Raw genomic sequence first — 22,858 nt, 5'->3', positions numbered from 1 at the left:
TCCTTTGTCTACATTTTCCAGGAAATACCAGGATATCAATTTCCAGTATTTAACCCTGGCATCACTTATTATCCATTTATGATCACTTATCATTAAAAAAATGTGCATCATACAGCTTTACCTTCTGAAGTTCAGCCACCACATTGACTTTGAAAGTCTACATGTAGGTTCATGGTCAATGTGTAAAATTTGTATCACTGCTGCTGTTAGCAACATTAATCTTATCCTCCCTTTTTCTTTGCTTATTTCTCTCTCCCTCTCCAGTGGGCAGGACAGTGATGACGATGTTACCACACCGAAGGTACAGTGTAACAAACTTAAAAACTTACCTGACTCTCATTCAAGACACAGCAGAAAACAAACTGTCATCAGTATGGGGTATAACTCACGATTATTTTGGTAACAGATTAATCTGTCGATTATCACTTCAATTAATCGATCATTAATTAGATGAAAAGAAAAATGCAAAATTTTATTATTTCCAGCATTTCAACAAACAAAACGTATTTCTTGTCTTATTGAGAAATGTAACTAATATACTAATATCTGATATTCCTGAAGTTTCTGTTGTAAAGAAATAAAGGATTCATTTTAAACTGTACCTAATGGCATGAAATAATAATAATAAAAAAAACCTTGACCTAAAATCATGGCAATTCGTTTTAACTAATTAGTGTTTGCTATATCTGCCATCTCTGGCAGATTTGTGCCTATTTTGACAGACACACAATTGCAAGTAAATTTCAAAACAATTGGAATGGACAGAAATATCTTCTGTCTGTTTTAGCTGCATGCATAAATGCATTTTCTGATGGATCAAGCTTCATCGGGTGCGTAAGCTTTATCAAGCATTAGCTTTAAAGTAGCTTTATCAGCCAGGAACGAAACGAAAAGAGACGAAAGGCATCTCGGTGCATTACCTTCATTTTGGAATCAGAACCAATAATTGCTGTAAAGTCCAGTTTCTAGATCCACAATTACATAAAAGCAAAAGTAAGGAGGTTAATGTACAGTTTGTTGTGTTTGTACAGGCTGTAGCCTAAATGTAAAAGGACATATCTATGCTCGAACACTAGCCACATTAAAGAATTACTCAATATTAAATAATCATCCTTCAATCAGTCATTTGATTATTTAGTCTAGAAACTGTCCTACGATGACAAATGCCCATCAAGATTTAGCCAAAGGTCTCTGCTAAAATTCTCAAACTGATTTTCTTGATCAACAAATCCAAATATATTCAATGTGCAAGTATCTGCGGTCATTGCTTTCTGTTGCAGTGCCATTTGATGCATATACAGTTAAATGTTTTTAGATCTTGCCCACTGAGGCTGTAAATCTAGTAGCTGAGCGTAAATATGTTTTCATGGTTAAGTATTTTTCTGTGATAGAGATCAAGTAGCTATAACAACAAACTAGTAACTATTTTGTGTCTTTATCCATAAGTATGAAAGTAATAGCAATTATTTTTCAAGCTTAAACGTTTAATGCATTCTGTAGCAACACATGGAGGAAGGTGGCTATGAGTTCCAGAAGAAGAGACAGATGATTCTAGAGAAGGCCAGGTTTGAGGCCCAGCTTGCATGTCGGGAGTATGAATGGCATATGTCAATCAAGGTAAACCTAGCACCAAACCATTGTATATAGGCTCTGTCCCGCTCCTCAGAGTGAATGCCCCAGCTGTCCTCAGTCATGTTTCTCAGTAAATTGATGTTCTTGTGTGTCTGCTGGGAGCTAACAAACAACACTGAGCCTTCACATGTCATATTTCAGAGAGCAGCAGGCAACACATGTGAACAGCGTGCAAAAGTGTTGTTTTTATTTGCCATACATAATGTGGAAATGTTTCACCAGTCACTCAGCATTCTTGAGAAACAGCTAACTTGTTTGAGTTATATTGACTTTGATAAACTGGTGATTAGTGAATTGACAGTTTCCTGTCTTGCATGTCAGTGTGTGAAGAGTTCATCTGCAGAAGTGGTTCATATGTACTGTCAATCAGTTTGGGTCCCTGTGTCATTTGTTTAAACAACCAGCATTGTCTGCCAATAGGATTTCATTTGTATGAATTGTTAAGTTAATGTCAGTAAATACGATGTGTTAATTGGTGACCTTTAAAGGTTTGTGTATGTGATGTTTAAACTTTAACCAGTCTTTATACTAAGCAAGGCTAACCATGTCCTGACTCCAGCTCCTTACTTAAGGTACAGAGATAGATATTGTTTTTCTCTCGGAAGGTTTGGAAGGAAAGCGAATTAGCCTATAAACCAACCTTGCCAGTAAACATTTCAGTTCACTGCCCTCAAACTCCAGTCTTCAGTGTTTTATAGAAAGAAGAGTATGTAGGTATCCAGAAGAACAAGACTGATTTGTTTGAAGAGTGTCTCTCCAGATTGGTCTAACAATGTTCTTAAGTAAAAGAATGAACACACAGACAAACTGTGTATCAGTTGTGTGTGACTCCAAGAAAAAAAGTAGCAACAAAAACTTGGTCGAGGATCTGAACTTGCTGACTTTCAATCCAAAAGATTGATATTTAAAGAAACAAAACCACAATGACATCAGTAAGAAAAGACGGTCCTTTGGAGTTATTGTTGACCTCTCTTTATTTTGGGTGATTGGCTGGCCTTGAAGTTAAAGAAACTGTGATGCTCTGTTGAAGTGTCTTTCAGTAAGCGGCGAGCCTAGGTCAGGGGAAGTGACACTGCCTATATAGGCCCTACTTATTTTCTTTAGCAGAGAAAGAACTTAACTTCACAGCTTGAATGAGCAGGAAGAAGCAAAGTTTGGTCATCTTTTAACTTGTTCAGCAGATGTTTCTCATGTGGCCAAACTGTGGATATCGCATTTGCAACTGGCGCCTGTACCACGAAGCAAGATTAAGGGTTAGCCAGAATTTCACAATTTTAACAGAAATTGCACATGGACTGAAATTGCACGTGGTGGCTACGGATAAATTAAGTCCAGTGTTTACTATATTGCACAGGAATAAATATATATGTAGCAACACATAAATATATATATATAGGTCGAGTACTTAAAGAGAATGAAAATGTAATATTGCACAAGGTATTTTGTGTATGTGATACACCCAGGTATCCCCCACGATCTCAATGTCCAAACCCTGGATGTTTACCAGTGCAGTCAGTGGTGCTTTCCTGCGGCAGTCTATCACCATCTCCTTTGTCTTGCCGGCATTGATGTGCAGGTGGTTCAGTCCACACCGGTTGACAAAGTTAGTGATGATTTCCCTGTATTCCAATTTGTTCCCCTGTGATACACATCCAACGATGGCTGTATTATCTGAGAACGTCTGGAGGTGGTAGCTGTCTGTGTTGTGTCTGAAGTCCGATATGTAGAGGGTGAAGAGGAAAGGAGAGAGCACAGTACCTGAGGAGCCCCATGCTGCAAACTACCACATCAGACACACAGTCTGACATACTGCAGTCTGTCGGTGGTCCATGCAGTCAGTTGGCAGCCTACTCCAGATCCTTTCAGCTTCCCTCTCAGCAGCGATGGCTGGATTGTGTTGAATCCCTGGAGAAGTGGAAAAACATGACCCTCATAGTGCTTTCAGTGCTCTCCAGGTGGGAAAGAGAGCGATGGAGCAGGTAGACAATTGCGCTTTCCACACATGCCTAATGGTTGGCAGATGTTTATTTGCCAAGGGTATATAGGCAGGGAGCAGATAAACCAGGTTGTGATCAGATCGGCCCAGTGGTGAGAGGGGGTGAAGAGCTGTAAGCGTCCTTAATGTTTGTATGCAGAGAGTCCAGTGTTTTATTGTCTCTGGTGTAGCATTTAACATACTAGGTGAAGTTGAGGAGAATTGAAGACAGGGAAGCATGATTGAAGGGGCAGCCGTCGCAGGTTCGATTCCCTCACCGGACTGGCAGAAAAACTGCCCTTGAGTAAGGCACTTAACCCCCCAATATGTTCCCTGGGTGCTTGAATGCAGCCCACTGCTCCTGTGTGTCTCACTGCATGGTGCATGTGTGTGTTTTAGTGAATCAGTGATGGGTTAAAAGCAGAGAATAATTTCCCAGTTTGGGATTAGTAAAGTAAAAAAAAAATACATAAAAAATACATAAATAAAAAATAAATTGAAATCTCCAGAGATGAGGAGGAGGGCCTTTGGTCTTTTAGACTGGTGTGCCCTGGGTTAAACCAGTTCACAAACATCACTATGCCCCCACCCCTTCCTCTCACCACTTTTTATAGCTCTCCTGTCCGCTTTCAGCATATGAAATCTGTTCAAAGCAATATGCGTGTTCCAGCATGAGTTCATTCAGCCATGTTTCCTTGAAGCACATGATACTACACCCCCGGTACTCCCGCTGCAGTCTGGTCAGTGCCGTTAGCTCTTACATTTTATTAGGGAGAGATCTCACATTCCCCAAAATAAGAGACAGTATGGATGGTTTATACCGTTTTCTTTTGTCCCGGCACTTTGCTCCAGCTCTGCATCCCCTTCTGCTTCTCTTTACTTCTGCAGTCTTTCCACTGGGAGTATGCTTGTGTTGCACATCACTAACTGAGTGTAAACAATAGAGGCGTGGCTGAATGGATCTCCCGATGTAAAAAGTACAGAAAAGGGTAAAAAGTAAATCACTAGTCTCACCTGTTGCACATCCGTAAGTACTTACAATCGACCGAGACTAGTGACAGAAAAATCATGAGAAAAACACAAAACACTGAAACAAAGAAAAGCTGTCGGAGCTGCTGTAGCAAGCTGCCACTCACACTGTGCCAGGTTGGATATGCAGACTGTGCAGACAGCTGGACTGATTAAAACAGAAGTGTGTGTTCCATCAGATGCACAAGAAACAGGTGACTCAATAATGGCTGAAACACATTTTTTAGTTAGTGAGATTGTGGTTCTACAGTTTTCACAGCTTCTTGTTCTATCCAGTTATTATGTGGATAGTTTATTATATTAAACTATTACACCTCACTGAATATCACTGTTTGACTGCCCAAAAAAAATTCACTGCAGAGATCACCATTTTATCATATGAAGTACTTATCTTTTGGTTTTGATGATGAACTCTGCGTCTTTCGCATGAATGCACTCATAACTGGATTAGTAATCCCAGGGTTATTTTAGCCAGTTGATAACCAGCCATCCAGCACCAACATTCATCTGAGTGAAGCCAGGTGTCCCAAGTTAAACTTGCTTAATAATGCAGACCCTTCACTGGGATCAGTGGTGACCCAGACCACCTCCAGGTGTTGCTCTCTCAGTCCCATATCATTCTTAAAGCAGTACATTCTGCCTCAATTTACACCTGCTTAAAATGGGTCTTTCCTGATACAGATACAAAATATGGAACACATGGAAAATGTGTTCCCAGGGAAGGGGGAACTCATTAGAGAATTTCTCTGCAGGGTCATTTTTTAATTGACTTTGATCACACATCCTTTGTAAAAATATGTATCACTTAAATTCAATTAAATTGAAGGGGCTAGAGTCTCTTAAAGACTGTTTACACTGAATCGATCTAGACTGTTTTGCCTCTGCTGGTTATATGTTGGTGGAAGATTCAGGGAGAGAGTGGAGCAATGCTGTTGATGAGCCAATCTGGAGATTAACTTTAGGTCGCTAAACTCCTGTTAAAATTTACAGCTTCATCATAGGAGCATATGTTTTTCTGTATACTTTATTTCTCTTCTCTCATTTGTAAGTCTGTGTGTCTTTCTTTAAAACCATTCCAACATGAAGCACATTACAGAGGATCACCAGCGTTGTGTATGCCATGTGTTTGATGAATTATACTTTCATTATTTCTTACAGAAACCTGACTGCTTAAACATGGTATTTACATTTCTGTTGCTACAGCAAGGTGACAAATCTACAGCCACCAGACCTTCATCTTTCTCAAGCCCTGTGTTTGGACTGAAGCCACGTTCAGGTGAGTGAAATTGGTGGATCAGTTACCTGGGCTACTGGATCAACAGGTTGATTCACTGCTCATTCTCAACAGAGTAAAGGAAGTGTTTACTCTTCACATAATTCTGATGCAATGTACTTCATATGTTGGCTGCTCATAAAAATACACAGTCTGTTATTTTTCCAAAGACTGTACAGTATTAGGAGTACATACAATGTTGGTAGCTTCAGTTAGATTGGAACCACCAATCATGTCAGTACCTTGCTATACTTTTTTACATTTTTATTTAAGCAGCAGAGTGTACACCAAAATATACTAAATATTAGTATACTGAGCATACTTAAGTGTACTTGCATACAGACTATTAAATAGTGTTTTTAAAGTGTGCTATATTGGAACAACTAATTTTGTACTTGTTACACTTACAATAATATTTAAGTTGCACAAAAGTCCAGCTTAAGTTGTATTAAGTAAACTTTGCTAAAATGGGACTATTTTAAGTATACTTAAGACACTGCGAATACAATAACTATTGTTATCTATATGCTATGCTTCAATTTAAAGTACAACTGAAAGACATGTGTATGTATATGTATGTCTGTATATGTATATATGCATGTATATTGTATATGCATGTACTTTGAGTACACATAAAATCTAATATTAATAGATTACAATACTACATTGGGACACTAGTGTATTTTTTCCATGAAATGTATTACTAATGGAATACAAGGATATAAACAATAGTATATTGATATATTGTTTGAGCATTTACAGTACACTTTAAATGCGACTTAATAATCCTAAAAAATAGGCTACTAGTGTATTTTTACATACTTCCTGAGCATTTCAATACACTTAAAATGTACTTTAAAACTAAGGATGAACAGGATGTACTGTACATATATGTCCTTAGCTATATTATGCATTTACTGCACATTAATGCCTTTTGTCCTTGAAATATTTAGCAACTTTTATTGTATGATCCTTGGAAAAGATTGGTCACTTCTATTTTTCCTGATTGACAGCATGATACAGTAATCTGGATGTTTGATCTTAAGATGATAACAAAACAAGTTTTAAAAACGTGACACTTACTAGCATTGTCTTGTTATTGTCAGAGTGCAGTGGCTGAACAAGGCTAAGGACCCAGGAGCAGACCAAAGACAAAAAGGTCAATCAAAGTATAATTTATTCAGGCAAAGGCGTTGACAGGGATGAGGCAGAGAATCAGGGTCAAAGGCAGGCTGAGTTCAGAGTACCGGCAGGCAATAGATGATCAAGTAAATCTTCACAAAAACCAAAACATAGGCATGGTTCACATGGCAGTACGTTCCAAAAAAGGCCAAAACACAAGCAAAGAAAAGAGGCAGAAATGTCCCAAACTTGATCAAAAAACAGAAAAAGGCTCACGTGGCAAAGAACTCAAAAACAGCTCCAAAGGCTTCAAATAGCAAAGACAAAACTCACGTGGCAAAAGGGTCACAACAAGGCAAAACAGGCAAGCAAGACTAGAGCACGAGCAACAGGACCAGAGTTCACTTTAGAGTGGCAAACAACAATCTTGCGACGGTCATAGTCCTTGGCTTAGTTTTAAAGCCGTGGCTGATGAGCAGAGTGGAAGCAGCTGTAGCTGTGCCATGGTAGGTGATTGGTCGCAGGTGGTGTGGTGTAGGTTCAGACCATTGTCACCAGAGGGCAGGGCCACAGGGGAAGGGTGGACTGGAATATGCAGGGCCAACCCTGCATGTTAGATTGCAGGACAGATTAGGGCTGGGCTGTGACAGTTATGACAGAAGTGAAAAACAAGTTTATGTATGAGGTAGGCCTTTTATGTACATATAGATAGATATACTTTATTTATCCCAAGCTACGAAATTGCAGAATGCTTTTGTTGAGAGGCCCGCTGGGCTCGCAAAACGCAAAAACACTCCAAACTTAAAGCGAGCACCAAGGCTGGATTTATTAGGATATCAAAAATACAAACTAAAGGTGCTTAGGCTGAGAGAGACAGAAATGCAAAAAGGCAAAAATAACAAAAGGCAAAATGACAGGGACTAATAGCTCAGGGTAGCAAGACAGGATCACAACAAGGCACAAGATCAATCTGGCACAGGACAAAGGGAGACGCGGACTATATATACACAAGGTAACAATGACCAGGTGGAGACAATCAGGGCGGGGCAGACAATCAGACAGGCGGGAAGAACACCAGAAAGTCGAGGGTCTGAAACGAGAGGAGAGTTAGGGTTTCACAATTAGACAGGAAGTGCTTGACAAGAACTGACACTGTGAACAGACACATCAGCAGACACGACGAGATATGACATTTGTGTATCGCTATGTCATACACTGAATGGCAAATAGATAAATACAGATTAGCGAGTAAAAAGTGTGTCATGACTGCACAAAATTAATATATATAATATAATCTGTATAAATTTATTGCAAGTGCGCTATTATAATAAGTGCTGTAGCACATTTACTGACAATATACAGCAAAAGTATTTGACAGCAATTATGTAAGTGCACTTTTAATTTTGAACTTTTTAAAATTTTTTCCTAAAATATATATGTTTTACTGTAGTATATTTATTAAAATGTATTGGAAACATACTTTGCAATATTGAAATATGTTTTAAGTACGCTTAAGTGTATAATTTAATACAATGGTGGAAGAAATATTCAGTTCTTAAACTTAAGTAAAAGTAGTAACCACAGAGTAGAAATACTGTTAGACTTGACTTAAGTAAACATACAAAGATCAGCATCAAAATATGCTTCAAGTACCAAAAGTAAAAGTAATGACTATGTAGAATGGCCCATTTCAGAATAATATATATTGTTAGATTTTTATTACTGATGCAATATGTTCATCACTTTAATGTTGATGCTGGTAAAGGTGGGAATAATTTTAAGTACTTTAGTAGTACAGTCTTCCTAGAAGAAATTTTATGAATGAGCTCCTGAAAGGTCTGGGTTTCCATGTGACAATCCAGGACAGTGATTTGAATTTATTCATCCTGGACCTGAGCTAGTTGAACACAAGATAACCCAGAATTGGTGCAGAATATCTGCTCTCGATTAGACACAAAGTGCCAACATTAATCTGAATCAGCACAAATTGAGCACCCTCCATGGTCACTGCTTGTCTGCCATTTGTTGAATTGAACTTTAGTCGCATCCAGTCTTTGTTTGCTGATACCAGTGTATAAATGTTGCTAACTGCTAATGAAGCTAACATGATTCTAATAGCATGGCGAGGGGATGTGTAATGTGAAATGTCACTAATATTTATTTTGTTTGTGTGTTGTCATGTACTGGTATCCCCACTTTTCACATTTTCCTGTCATGATTTTTTTCTGTTTTTTCTGCTACCTCTTTAATTTCTCTCTGATCTGCTGCATGACATTTGATGTTAAAATCATAAACTCATCTAATCTGACCTGCCTGCATGTGTTTCTCTTGTATCAATACTTGTCTTGACCATTGATTTTCCTGTTTCTAATTCCATTCCAACCAATTTTTCCGGAACTTTCTCCTGGTGATATTGGTGTTTTCGGGCTGTTTTTTTTCCGTGGAATGAACGTTGTATTTGATTCACTATGGTGCCCCACCTTCCTGCACTACACACCACACCCACTTCTCTGACCTCTCCCACCTTCTGGTTTTAGCCCCACCCTCACTGCCCTGCTCGCCCCCTTCTTTCTGTCTTGAGCCCTCCCTCCTCTCACAGGCCTCGCTCAACAGAGATACATCTATTAGCCATGATGACGGAGGCATGCACAACCGCGGTAGGTCCCACCCCTTTAAAATAACCAGCCCCAGATGCTGCAGAGTACACACACACCTAGACTGAGGTGTGTGCTGACAGTCTGTCTTTCAGTCTTGTTTTATCTTCAAAGTGAAGGATAATATAGACATGGCTGATATTATCCAAAGATTCTAGTTTTATCGTATTAGTATTAGTGTAATGTCAGCAACTCAGTAACAAGAAATTGCAGGACAGAAATCTCAAAGATTCTGTATGTTTGAGGTGGTTTAGAAACAGTGTCTCATTTATATAGTTTTGCCAGCAGTGAGCACTGACATATTTTATGTTACAATTACTCAACATAAATACATTAAAGGGATCTTTATCAAAATGTTTAATGCCATGTGTTTGCTATATTTATTTGTCAATTGTATGATTTCAGTGACTATATCATTTTAACTCCTGTATAATATTCATATAGAGACTTCAAAGTATCTGGTCGCTTACATGTCTTTAGAATGATTACACTGACAAAATTAACACAACTCTTCCCTGCCTTAGACCACATGTGATGGTTTTTAAGATTACTGCTCTTTGTGTATGTGTGTGTGTGTGTGTGCATGTGCGCGTGAGTGTCAGCATCAAAGAGGAGTACTTCACTACACCCTGTTTTAATCTACAGCTGTTTGTGTGTGTGTTAATTAGTATAGCAGTGTGGTCACACACAGATATTGAAACTCAGCAAAATATGCAAGCATCAAGCCTGTGGAAAACGTAGGGTCACGAAAGGTCTAAAACTAAATTTGCTCCACTCAAACAATCTGTGCGGCTTAATTTTGCCCCTGTGAACAATTCCACAGACTGCTGCGATTCCATTAAAATTAAGTGAATTTGCGCTGAATTTTTGCTGTTATACATGCAGGTCTGATTGGATAATTATAGTGTATGCTAAAATGTTAGCATGAAGCCCACTGTAACTCAGCATAGGCTGTGCGAGTCTGCTGTAACTCATAGTATTATTGTTTACATATACAGTTACACATTGTTCGCTAAAGCAATAACAGCTTTTTTTGGTCAATGGTACAAAATTACACATTACTGTAATTTCACAATTCCACTACCTTTGGTGGTAACTAGTCATGCAACAAATTACTTCATCTTAGATAAGCTCCCGTTCTCCGCCGACAACCAATAACAATTAACCTATATACACTCTCTGTGGAAGTTTAATTAAGGTCGTACATAGTGGATACTCCTGTACAGTCAAAGTTACACGAAGCTACGAAGGTCTAAACCACACAATGAACCAGGGAAACGAAGTGTACAAATGCGCTTGACCTCTGCTACCGTACAAGCTAACCCTGTTAGCCCCACCTGCAGTGAAGTTAGCCAAAGGAACAACATGGGGGATATCCTCGCAGAAATCTCAAAGATGAGCTCGACCCTGAATAAAGTGGCGAGTGATGTGTCGACGATTAAGTCGGACAGTAAGAGGTCGAAAGTCGTGTTGATGACCACGAAAACCGAGGGAGACGTAAGAACATCAAATTGATTGGACTGAAAGAAGGGAAAGAAACGGGAAATGCAATGAATGATTACATAAAGAAAATACTGAACGAAGGACTGGGGCTACAGGGGGAAGAGTATGAGATCGAGAGGAGCCACAGAAGTGGGGGACCCAGGCCAGGTGACAACCAGCCACCTCAGGTGATACTGGTGAAATTCCTACGCTACACGGCTCGGCAGAAAGTTCTGGCAGCCGCAAAAAAAGACAGAGGGATACAGTGGGAGGACTGCACTCTCTCAATCTACGAAGATATGACCAAGGAGCGCTCCGACCTGCGAAGACGGTTCTCCCCAATAATGAAAGCTCTGTGGGATCATCAGGTGAAGCACACGCAGGCACACCCGGCAATTCTGAGGTTTACATGGAAGGGGAAGAGACTGAGCTTCACTGACCCAAAGAAAGCTGAGATCTATGTTCGGGAAAACATTCAAAGCATGGAGAACGACTGACTGTATGACGTGAATATGAGGGAGAGTGGAACTTTATTTTGAAGGCACGGCGAAGACGGAGACTCTGGGGCACTGCTGTTACCGGACGGTGAGAGGAGATGGTACCGTCTATATGACTTACACGGACCGGAATCATATTGAGCCCAAGGCTTACTACACTGTCATGTCCATTTTAAAGGAAGTGTTTTTTGAGTTACTGTTATTTAGTATTTTACATGTCCCTGTTCTGGGACACTGGTTATGGAGGCATTTTCATTTACTTTTTTCAGGAGTGAGGCATCAATACGTGTGGAGGTAGTGAGGGACAGTGTTATGGAAGAGGGTAAAGTAAGACTAATGTTTATTCCTTGGAAGTAATGAGTAGTGGATATATAAATATAGTGGCATGGAATATTAATGGTTGTAGCACACCAATTAAACGCAAAAAAAATACTCACTTGCCTCAAATCTAAAGGCACAGACATTGCATATATTCAGGAAACACATTTCAGGGACCAGATGAAGCTTTAAAAATGAAACGTGATTGGGTTGGTCATGTCTTTCATAACTCGGAGTCGAGTAAGAGCTGTGGGGTTGTTATCCTCATCAAAAAACTGAGTTTTGCTATAGTAAATCAATATAAGGACTCTCATGGACGGATCTTAGTTGTGGAAGCACTTAATAATGGAGTCAAAGTCGTACTTTGCAACTTATACGCGCCAAACAGAGAAAACACATCATTATTTCACAAGGTCAATAAAATACTGGACGATTCAGATGGTCAGATTATTTAAGGGGGAGACTTCAATCAGACATTAGATGATCATTTGGATCGCAGTCATGTCAGAACAGGGGCATGCCCCAAAGACGGAGCAGCTTTAGAAAATTTAGAGGAAGAACTAGGTCTGACAGATATTTGGAGACTTGTAAATCCGAAAAAAACCTGAATACACATTTTGTTCTCATTCACATAAATCTTACTCACAAATAGATTTTTTTTGGTTGCAAGCTCACTTGTTGACATGGTGATAGACTGCAAGATAGGTGTTTTAGCAATAACAGACCATGCTTTGGTTGAATTACATCTAAATTTACACTCTACTAATGGTAAGCGCGGGAGGTGGAGACTACAATACAAGTTTATTGCAGGATGAACAGTTTGCTACAAAACTTGGTGAGGATATTAGGGTGTTTTTGGATATTAATAGAGTAACAACAGAAGGACTAGCTACTGCAAATTTCTCCTTGGAGATAAATAAAGTATCTATCTATCTATCTATCTACCTATCTATCTACTGTTTGGGATGCACTCGAGGCATTTATCAGAGGAAAATGCATAGCTTGTAGTTCATGGAAGAAAAAGAACAATAAAGAAAAAGTACAACAACTGGAAAAAGAAATAGGTAAATTAGAGAAGCAACTTGCTGAACAATATGATGAAGAATACTTTAAAAATCTGTAAACTAAAATTTGAATCACATGAATTATACAATAAAAAGGCAGAGTATTCACTATTCAGACTTAAAACTAATTTTTACGAAAGCGGGGAAAAGACTGGACGATTATTGGCAAGACAATTAAAACGGCTAGATTCAAATAGCATTATAACAGCAATTAGAAAAGATGATAAACTGTTCACTTCAGCTAAAAAAATTAATGAAGTTTTCAAAAACTTTTATGAAGATTTGTATACGACTACATGTTTGGCTAGTGATGAAGATTTGAACTCTTTCTTCCAGAAAGTTGAGCTACCACAACTGTCTTCAGAGGAAAGGATAGATTGGATGCTCCCATAACAGAAGCTGAAGTTAGATCTGCAATTAAGGGTATGAAAACCAGGAAATCACCTGGTATAGATGGTTTACCGGTGTAGAATTATAAGAAGTATGTTGATATTCTTTGTCCGTTTTCCATGAAGCGTTTCAATATGGCTCACTCCCAGAAAGTCTAAACCAGGCTATTATATCATTGATACCAAAGAAAGATATTCAACAGACCCAGCCAATTATAGGCCTATAAGCCTAATGAATGTTGATTGTAAAATACTCTCCAAGACATTAGCACTAAGATTAGAACAGGTTTTACCTAAAATTATTCACAAAGAACAAGTTGGGTTTATAAAACATAGATCTTCATCCGATAACATGAGGAGACTGTTGTATTTAATTTGGATGAACAGAATGAACTCTCACTCTGTTTCAGCCATATCACTTGATGCTCAAAAAGTATTCGATAGGGTGGAATGGGCTTTTTTATTCACAACTCTTTCAAAATTTGGTTTTGGTGATAGTTTCTGCAGGTGGATAAAAGTCTTATATTCCAGCCCTAAAGCTGCAGTGTTTACTAATGGGATAATATCTCAATTTTTCAGTATAACCAGGTCAACTAGACAGGGGTCTAAGTCCACTATTGTTCCCAGTTTTTTTGGAGCCTTTGGCCATGTCAATTAGAGCGAAGTCAAGAATTAAGTGTGTCATCGGAGGTGGTAGGGAGCATAAATTATTTCTTTATGACGATATTTTGGTACTGAGTCGGGACCCAGCCAGTTCTTTGTCAGTTTTGTTAGAAATTATTGAAGCAAATTCTAAAGTGTCTGGTTAATGCATTAATTGGCACAAATCAGAAACCATGCCAGTGTCTCAAACGTGTTCACATAGCCAACTTTCAGCCTTTAATTTCAAGTGGTTACCAAAAGGGATTAAAAATATTTAGGTATAGAATTAGATCAAAATATAAAGGAAATTATGACAAATAATATGGAAAAAGTATTTAACAAAATTAAAGTTAATTTGGATAATTGGAGTAAATTACACCTGACGTTGTGGGGTAAAGTAAATGCAATAAAAATGATCGTGGCACCACAAATAAATTACCTAACTGGAATGATGCCCATATGCATCCCAAAACAACTATTATTTAGACATGACAAAATGATAAAACAATTTCTTTGGGATGGAAAAAAAACACAAATTTGTTTGGATAAATTATGTGAGTCCAAGAAAAGAGGGGGTCTATCATTGCCGAACATAAAATACTATAATGTTGCCTTTGAGATGTCAAAGCTTACAAGACATTGGGATGAAGCTGATGCCGACCTGGACTGGGTCCTGATTGAGTGGGAACTCACCTCCCCTTTCAAACCTATGGAGGCTCTAGCACAAACAATTAAAAATGAGAAGAATAAGGTTAACCATATTCTGGAGCATTCAAAAATGGTTTGGCAAGAGGTACATAAGAGATGTAAAATCTCTCAGTATACTCAAAAATATGCATCCATATGTCACAACCCGAAAATTAAGATAGGAAGACAACCTATCTATTGGGCTCAGTGGTTAAGAAAAGACATCAGAATAATAGATGATTTATTTGAAAACGCCAATTTTCTTTCATATATTAGACTCAAAGAAAATGTAATTTAGAGGCGAGCAGCCACTTATAGAAGTATTTACAAATTAGACACTGTATTAAAGAGGTGGTTCCTGTTGTTCAGGATAGAAGTACGAGTGAATGCTACTTACAATTACCCAAAATGCATCATAAAGCTTCACGATGGTATGAGATGTGTTCTTGGACAAATAATAATAGTTGTAGTAATCTCAGGATGATATGGGAGAAAGATCTGTCTTGTACACTGGATGAAAAAACATGGGAGGGGATTCTTTCCAACACTGAAGAATACATAAGAGAAGCCAGATGCAAATTTATTCAATATAAAATAATTCATAGGTATTGTTTTACACCATCAAGACTTAACAGAATGGGCTTAATTAATAATGATCTATGTTGGAAGTGTGGAGCAGAAAGTGGCACATTTATCCATGCATTATAGGAATGTTCCTCTCCCTGTGGGAAAAAGTTATAGAGTATATGAGCAAACCATTAAATTGTGAACTTCCCAGGTCACCAAGACCTGTCTCCTTGGAGACAGAACTATGGTACCCCAGTTGAATAAATACAGTTTTAGAATATTAAAAACTGGCCTAATAACATGTGCACGGATTAGTCTAAGTTGTTGGAGGAAGCCCCAGGCTCCACACTGAGTATGTGGAATACACAGATGATGGGGACTGTGGCATGCGAAAAGATGTTGGGGAGATTAAACTGTGAAAATGATGTGATAAAAGAAAAATGGAATGATTTTGAAAGACAAATGTGTTAATTTACCTGCCTTATCTACTTACTTACCTGCCTGTCTTATTTTTATATTTAGTTAATTTTTTATTATTTTTTATACTAGTTTGACCTCCATTTTGTCTGTTGTGTTTGTTGTTCATTTGTCTGTTGTAATCATGAAAATACATTAAAAAAATTTGAATTTTTAAAAAAATAATGCTTTTGTAACCTACTCTGTTCTACTATTACATTTACATGGGCTCATTACCTGTGTCTTACCTGAAAATAGTGGATAACTACAGAGATAGCAGACAAGCACAGCCTATTCACCAGATTTTCTGGTTTATGATCAAATGTCACCCGACCATACTATGGTACAACACAGTTCAGGCAATGTGAGCTTGCTTTTCATTGCAACGATTGTAACGTTTCCAATTTAAACTGAGAAACTTAGGTTCATCAAATAGATTTGTCTACTGTAGCAAAGCTTGGCAAGCATGTCAATCATCCAGCATTGTTTTGGGTGTTCTACCAAATCCTACTATACATACAAGATTGCTTACAAGCAGGAATGCTATCATTGCTGCCCTATGGTGGTCAGGAGTATTAATAACAATGAGTGATAAATTCAACAATGGTCCCACAGCAACACTAAAATAGTATAGCTATGTTTGTATTGGTATGCTATACAAATTAGAGAAAGTTGAACTGTAACCACAAATGAAATGGAAAATTTGGAAGTACCTGAATAAACTTCAGTGGGGCTAATTAAATTCTTTAAGGTAACTGAAGTTGGCACAAACTTGTTAATATAGAGATCTACCAAATTAGCCATTCAGTCTCTTCCACATGCAAAGGTAGAATCTTGCATAACTGGACAGATATATTAGAAAACATTAAGGATAGTTATTGATACTGATAAGTATATCAATACAATTAAGGATTAATAACAGGGCACGATCCTGAGACCAAAAACCAGACCATGGAAACAGGCTCACAAGAGGGCTGTTCACTTAAAATGCCAGAGTACTGTTTTACATTTATCAGGTGAACAGTGAAGGGTTGAATTCAAGCACTGACTCTCAATCAACTGTTACCACAACACACGCACAAATAATCACAGACAACTGCCCATTAGATTAGATTAGATAAAACCAATAATCTCACAATGGAGAAATTCACTCTTCAGAACACACAAGGGGGGTGCAAAAAGCAAATGGAGGTGCAAATAAGAACAATAGGAAGAACAAGAACAATAAAGGTGCAAATATGTACAATAAATGTACAATAGCCACTAAAGAAAGAAACAGTAACTGTTACCACTCAGAAACCTAACATGCATCTCATGTTTTTTCAATCTAGGACCCAAAATGTCTTTAATTCTATAAAGAATACTGAAATGTGCAACAGTAACGTAAGGTGAGAACAGGCAGGCAGGACTGGAGTCCAAACTTTTTACTCACAACCGATGAATTCACACTGAGCACATTCCAGGGCAGGGAACAAAACCTGAGGCAGGCAACAAAACAGTCTGTTACCACTCATTCGATGAATATTGAGCTAGGGCACATGGAAAACAGGGTGGATTCTCTTGGATGAGGGTAATTTAAGTCTCACAGCAGAGGGATGCACTCAGTTGCAAGATGTCCTAAAAACCGGCTAATTTTCTGGACCCAGTTTTGACAGGAATATTTTTGGAAGATAATCTTCAGTGAGCCATCTGTTCTCCGCAGATCTCCTTAATAGGGGGACGTGAGACTCCCTCCAGAACCAGCAGCACCGACTAAGATGTTGCTGGAGTGATGGCTCTGTGAGCCCCCCTTTTGGGTGCTGTACAAGGGTTTGGTATCCTAATGAGGTCTCTAAGGTAGAAATGCCTGTCAGAGCTAGAGAGTGTTATGAGCATACTTGTTGCAGGAAGGTGCGTAGCCCAAAAGGCAAGGTTAGAGGCCATTACACAGATTAATGCCGATTTCAAATCCTGATTAGCTCTTTCCGTTTGTCCATTGGTTTGGGGTTAAAACCAGACGAGACTGACCAAAGCTCCCATCCACCGAGAGAACTCCCTCCAAGCTTGGGGTGAATTGCGGACCCCAGTCTGAGACAATGTCAGCAGGAATGCCATGCAGGCTAAACACAAAAGACACAGCTAAGTCTTTGCTTAACACTTCACCTAAATCATTATAATCTGAGAGAGCCGCAGATAAATCAGGCCAATTGGGTTTAACAGAGGGCTGGTCTTCATGGGACTGAAACAGAGCTGATTGCATACAGTGGTCAAGACAATATAAACTGCAAGTAGAGATTCAATCAGGGTGGGGCAGACAATCAGACAGGTGGGAAAGGCACCTTTGTGGGAATTCCCCACCGTGGGATGATGATGATGATGATTTCTCTGAGGAGAACCTTGGCCACATCGCCTGCATCCTGTTTGGAAGTGAAAAGTTCTATGAAATCCATCATCCAATCTCCAAAAGGGCCTTTTGTGGGAGGATGACCATGCTATGGAACTTTAGGAGCTTCAGCAGTGTTGTAAACTGCACATGTAACACATACACCCTCTGGTGTACCTGTACATATTGCCACAAATCAGAATTTGAACCAGACCCGAGCCAGAATTTATTTGAAAACTCCCCAGATTTGGACCATAACGCCTTTTCTTCAGTTCTAGCAAGTTGTTGGATGGTGCAGAGATTAGTACATGGGTTAATATCAGGCTGTGGAGAAGACAAAAGGATGTGAAACACCTCACCAGTTGCAGCAGCAGCCTTTGCGGCTGCATCTGCACAAGCATTACCTACTGAGATAGGATGAGATGTTAATGTGAGCATCACATTTCATGACTGAAACTATTGCTGGCAACGTTATAGCATCCAAAAGAGCGGAGACCAGGTGATGCTGCTTTGCCGCAAGTTTACCAGAGGATGTGAGGAAGCCCATGGGCTTCGATGCCAGTGGGCACCAAAGTTGTGAACTACCCCACAGGCATAACGAGAGTCTGTGTAGATGTTTACTGTTCTGACTTCAGCATGTTTACATGCTTCAATGAGTGCCACTAACTCTGCAGCTTGTGCTGAAAAATTAGATGGCAGTTTGCCTTATATTACAATCATGTGCTGAATGACAACAGCAATACCTGTTTGATCAATTCCTGTTTGGTCTCTAGATGCAGAACCAGCCGTGAACAGCTCCAGGTCAGCATTTAGGAGGTGTGTCCGACAGATCAACCCTTGGCAAACACTCAGTCTCTAGAACCCTCACACAGTCATGAGAATTTTCTAAATTATCACCATCTTCCTGTGTAGGGAGTAGAGAAGCTGGATTTAGGGTGGAGCAACGTTTGACAGTGACAGTGATGTGTAGGTTGTGAGCCACTGCATGTGGGACCATAAGCATGAGTTCATAATAGCCAACTGAATTAACACAGGAATTAGTCAAAGTGTAACTCCATCTCTGAAAATTGAACGCGAACCAGTACTGGCTTTCTGGGTGGACAGGTACAGAGAAAAATGCATTGCCAAATCAACAATGGAGAAATGCGTTGCAGGAGGTGGGATGAGGGACAGAATGATGTGTGGGTTGGCAACTTTGGGCACCCAAGGGTGAGCTGCAGCATTTGCATCTTAAATCTTGTACAGATTGCCATTCTGTTGGTTGGTCCTCAGCTCTGATTTTCTTAAAAGAAAATATGGATTGATATTGGATAGACTGAACAATTCTGCCCACTTTAAGTAAGGAGTTGAATACTGGGTTGATGCCATCAATGGCTTCTTCTTTTAAAAGATATTGTCGCAAACATGGCCTGTAGTCTGATTTTGAATGAATTACCAGAGGTGTTGCGTCTTTCATAAATTGAACATCATACTTTTGTTTTGGCCAAAGGCAATCCGGCACCTGTGTTAATTCAGCATATTTTTAGTGGTCATGCTCATATACGCTAAACACTGTAAGGCCTCGTCCTCAACTAACTCCACTGTTCGTCTAACCTGCGCTGTATGTAATTGCTGTACTTTACGCATCACTGGTTTTACTGTACTCTGTCCTTGGATCCTCAGCTGTCCTGCAAAAATCAGAACATCTGCTCTTGTCCTGGAGCCATGGACCTAAATCCTTCCATTGTTTGTTTTTCCCAGTGAATTTGTCCAAACCTGCTCTTTGCATCAGTGAGCAGGCTAATCGACATGTCACTTTTTTTTAAAAAAATCACTCACCCTGGTTCTTTTTTTGTTAAGTTTTGTGCACTTGCTCCACCTCCATTCTTTTCATAATTGGTCAGAATAGGTCAAAATTAACACTGACATCTTTGACATTTCTATTTCTCCTCCAGTCAGCAGTCAACATGGACAAAGAGAGACTAATTTACAAGGTTGAGAAGCAGCACATCTTATATGATCTGCAGCACCCTTTTTATAAGGACGGTTTGGAAGGAAAATGGGGAAGCTGTCAGAAGTTACAAGGAACCTGTTCTCCAAATATAGAAACGTCCTACTGGTACAAACAGAAAACTGATTATTATTACACTGTAAAAAAATCAGGTTGTCTTGCCAGAATGATTGATCTTCTTTTAAGTAAAATATTAGAAAAGCTGGTTTTTAATCAATTAAATGATTTTTTAAATAGTATCAATATTTTGGAGAAATACCAATCTGGTTTTAGGATGAACCACAGTACAGAGACAGCCCTTTTAAAGATTTTAAATGACATTAGGTATAACGCAGATTCACATAAACTCACAGTCTTGGTACTACTGGATCTAAGTGCTGCCTTTGATACAGTAGATCACCACATTTTATTAAACAGACTGAGATACCTAGTCGGCCTCTCTGGTACTGTTTTTAGCTTGTTCAGCTCCTATCTCACAGATCGATATTTCCGGGTGAGTTTGGATACATGTTCCTCCAGAACACATAAAACAAGTTGTGGGGTGCCCCAAGGGTCAATTTTAGGTCCAATTCTTTTTAATCTATATATGCTTCCCCTTGGGGACATTCATCAGGAGACACGGCATCAGCTTCCACAGTTATGCAGATGATACACAGCTGTACATTGCCGTGTCTCCTGAAGACACAGGGCCAATTGATGCTCTTTTTAACTGTATTTTAGATATAAATTCATGGATGGCAGAGAATTTCCTACAGCTCAACCAGGACAAAACAGAGGTCTTAGTCATTGGTCCTGAAGGCAAGAGAGAGAAACTTTTACCAAAACTACAAGATTTTAAACCAACACAATGTGTAAAGAACCTGGGCGTCATTTTTGACTCTGAGCTGAATTTTATTCCACATATAAAAAATGTAACAAAAATAGGTTTTTATCATCTTAAGAATATAGCCAGAGTCCGCCCATTTCTCTCTCAAGCTAACATGGAGGTGCTGATGCATGCCTTTATCTCCTGTCGTTTAGACTACTGTAATGCCCTGCTCTCTGGCCTCCCCAAAAAGACCATTTCTAACCTGCAACTATACAGAACTCAGCCGCACGCGTGCTGACGAAGACCAGAGGGCGGGCTCACATTACACCGATTTTAAAATCGCTGCATTGGCTCCCCGTGTGTTTCAGGATCGATTTTAAGGTTGTTTTATTAGTTTTTAAATGTCTTAATGGTCTTGGGCCCACTTATTTATCTGACGTGCTTTTATCATATCAACCCTCGTGGGTCCTGAGGTCCTCCGGCACTGGACTTTTAATTAGTCCGAGAGTTAATGCAAAAACCCACGGGGAGGCTGCATTCAGCCATTACGGCCCTCGACTATGGAATAGCCTGTCGGAGAGCATCAGGACTGCAGAGACTGTTGATGTTTTTAAAAGGAGGCTCAAGACTCACCTTTTTGGTTTGGCCTTTAACTGATCTCTTTTAAACTTTGAATTCTTCTATTATGCTATTTTTACTTCTTATATTTCTTATGACTTGTTCTTAGTTATGCACTTTATCAGTATTACATCTTAAAATCTTATTACTTTTATTTATTACTTACTATTTATTAGTTATTTATTTATTTTTCCTCTACATTTTTAACTTTCTTAAAGCTTCTAATTTTTGTGCATTATACCTGCTTTTATCTTTAATTTATTTGGTTATTTATCTATTTATTTATTTTTTCTTTAGTCTTTTAATTTCTAGCTTCAGTGTTTCCTCATGTGAGGGCCTCCACACTGGGGTGTATGCCCGGTCTGCCCACAGGGGCCGTTGCTTGGAGGCCGCCTGGGCCTGAGGGACTTGGGTGGCTCTGCATTAAGTGCGGAGTCTGCCCCGGTCCATCGGCGTCTGGGTGGTCTCTGTGGCGGCGCTCCCGGTGGCCGCAGGCTGTGGCGCTTCCCATTGTGGATGGCTCCCATAGGTGTTTCCTCACATGGTTCGTCAGTGCCCTGCCATGTCTCAGCACTGTGTGTGTGTGTGTGTGTTTTGTTTGTGTTTGTGTGAGCGCATGTGTGTATATCTGGAAGTGGGATATTGTCTGTCATATTATGCTTTTATTCTTTCTGTTGTTGTATTCTTTTATCTTGTGAAGCACTTTGTGTTGCATTTTAGGTGGATGAAAAGTGCTATATAAATAAAGTTTGATTTGATTTGATTTGATCATTGGTGGAAAATAATTCAGTGTAGTTATATAAATTCTCTTCTTGAGTATGGAGGTACTTGTACTTATGTATATATATATTATTTTATTTTATCTACTTTACTAATCCCAAACTGGGAAATTATTCTCAGCTTTTAACCCATCACTGATTCACTGAAACACACACATGCACCATGCAACATGCAGTGAAACACACAGGAGCAGTGGGCTGCATTCAAGCACCCGGGCAGCATATTGGGGGGGGTTAATTGCCTTGCTCAAGGGCACATCAGCCAGCTAATGGAGGGGGAGAGGATACTCCACCACACCTAATTTCGGTGAGGCAAGACGCTTCTCCAACCTCTAGGCCATGGCCGCCCCCATTTTATGCTACTGAATCCTTTTATTTTTTTATATACTTTAAATACATTTTACAGATTATACACTGTAAGGATACCCATACCTCATCCACCACGAGGTGAAGTAATGTCACCCTTTTGACAGAATTCTTTGGTTGTTTTTATTTAAAAAAAAAAAGATTTTAG

The 22,858-nt window shown here is 39.2% G+C and overlaps 1 protein-coding gene across 7 annotated transcripts in view; it reads left to right on the top strand.

Moving 5' to 3' along the window:
* Positions 1-22,858, top strand: part of lrch1 (leucine-rich repeats and calponin homology (CH) domain containing 1) — a 128,264-nt gene that overhangs the window by 86,380 nt on the left and 19,026 nt on the right. For 6 of the 7 annotated variants that reach the window (XM_041951505.1, XM_041951503.1, XM_041951506.1 and 3 more), the window contains 3 exons: positions 265-301; positions 5,840-5,912; positions 9,569-9,688. In XM_041951505.1, coding sequence (XP_041807439.1) covers positions 265-301; positions 5,840-5,912; positions 9,569-9,688 — 230 coding nt within the window. The remainder of the gene's footprint in view (positions 1-264; positions 302-5,839; positions 5,913-9,568; positions 9,689-22,858) is intronic. The other variant, XM_041951509.1, reaches the window with a different exon arrangement.

The sequence above is a fragment of the Chelmon rostratus genome, chromosome 13 (genome assembly GCF_017976325.1).
Source record: "Chelmon rostratus isolate fCheRos1 chromosome 13, fCheRos1.pri, whole genome shotgun sequence".
Classification (NCBI taxonomy): Eukaryota; Metazoa; Chordata; class Actinopteri; order Chaetodontiformes; family Chaetodontidae; genus Chelmon; species Chelmon rostratus.
This window is presented reverse-complemented; position numbering and strand designations above follow the sequence as displayed.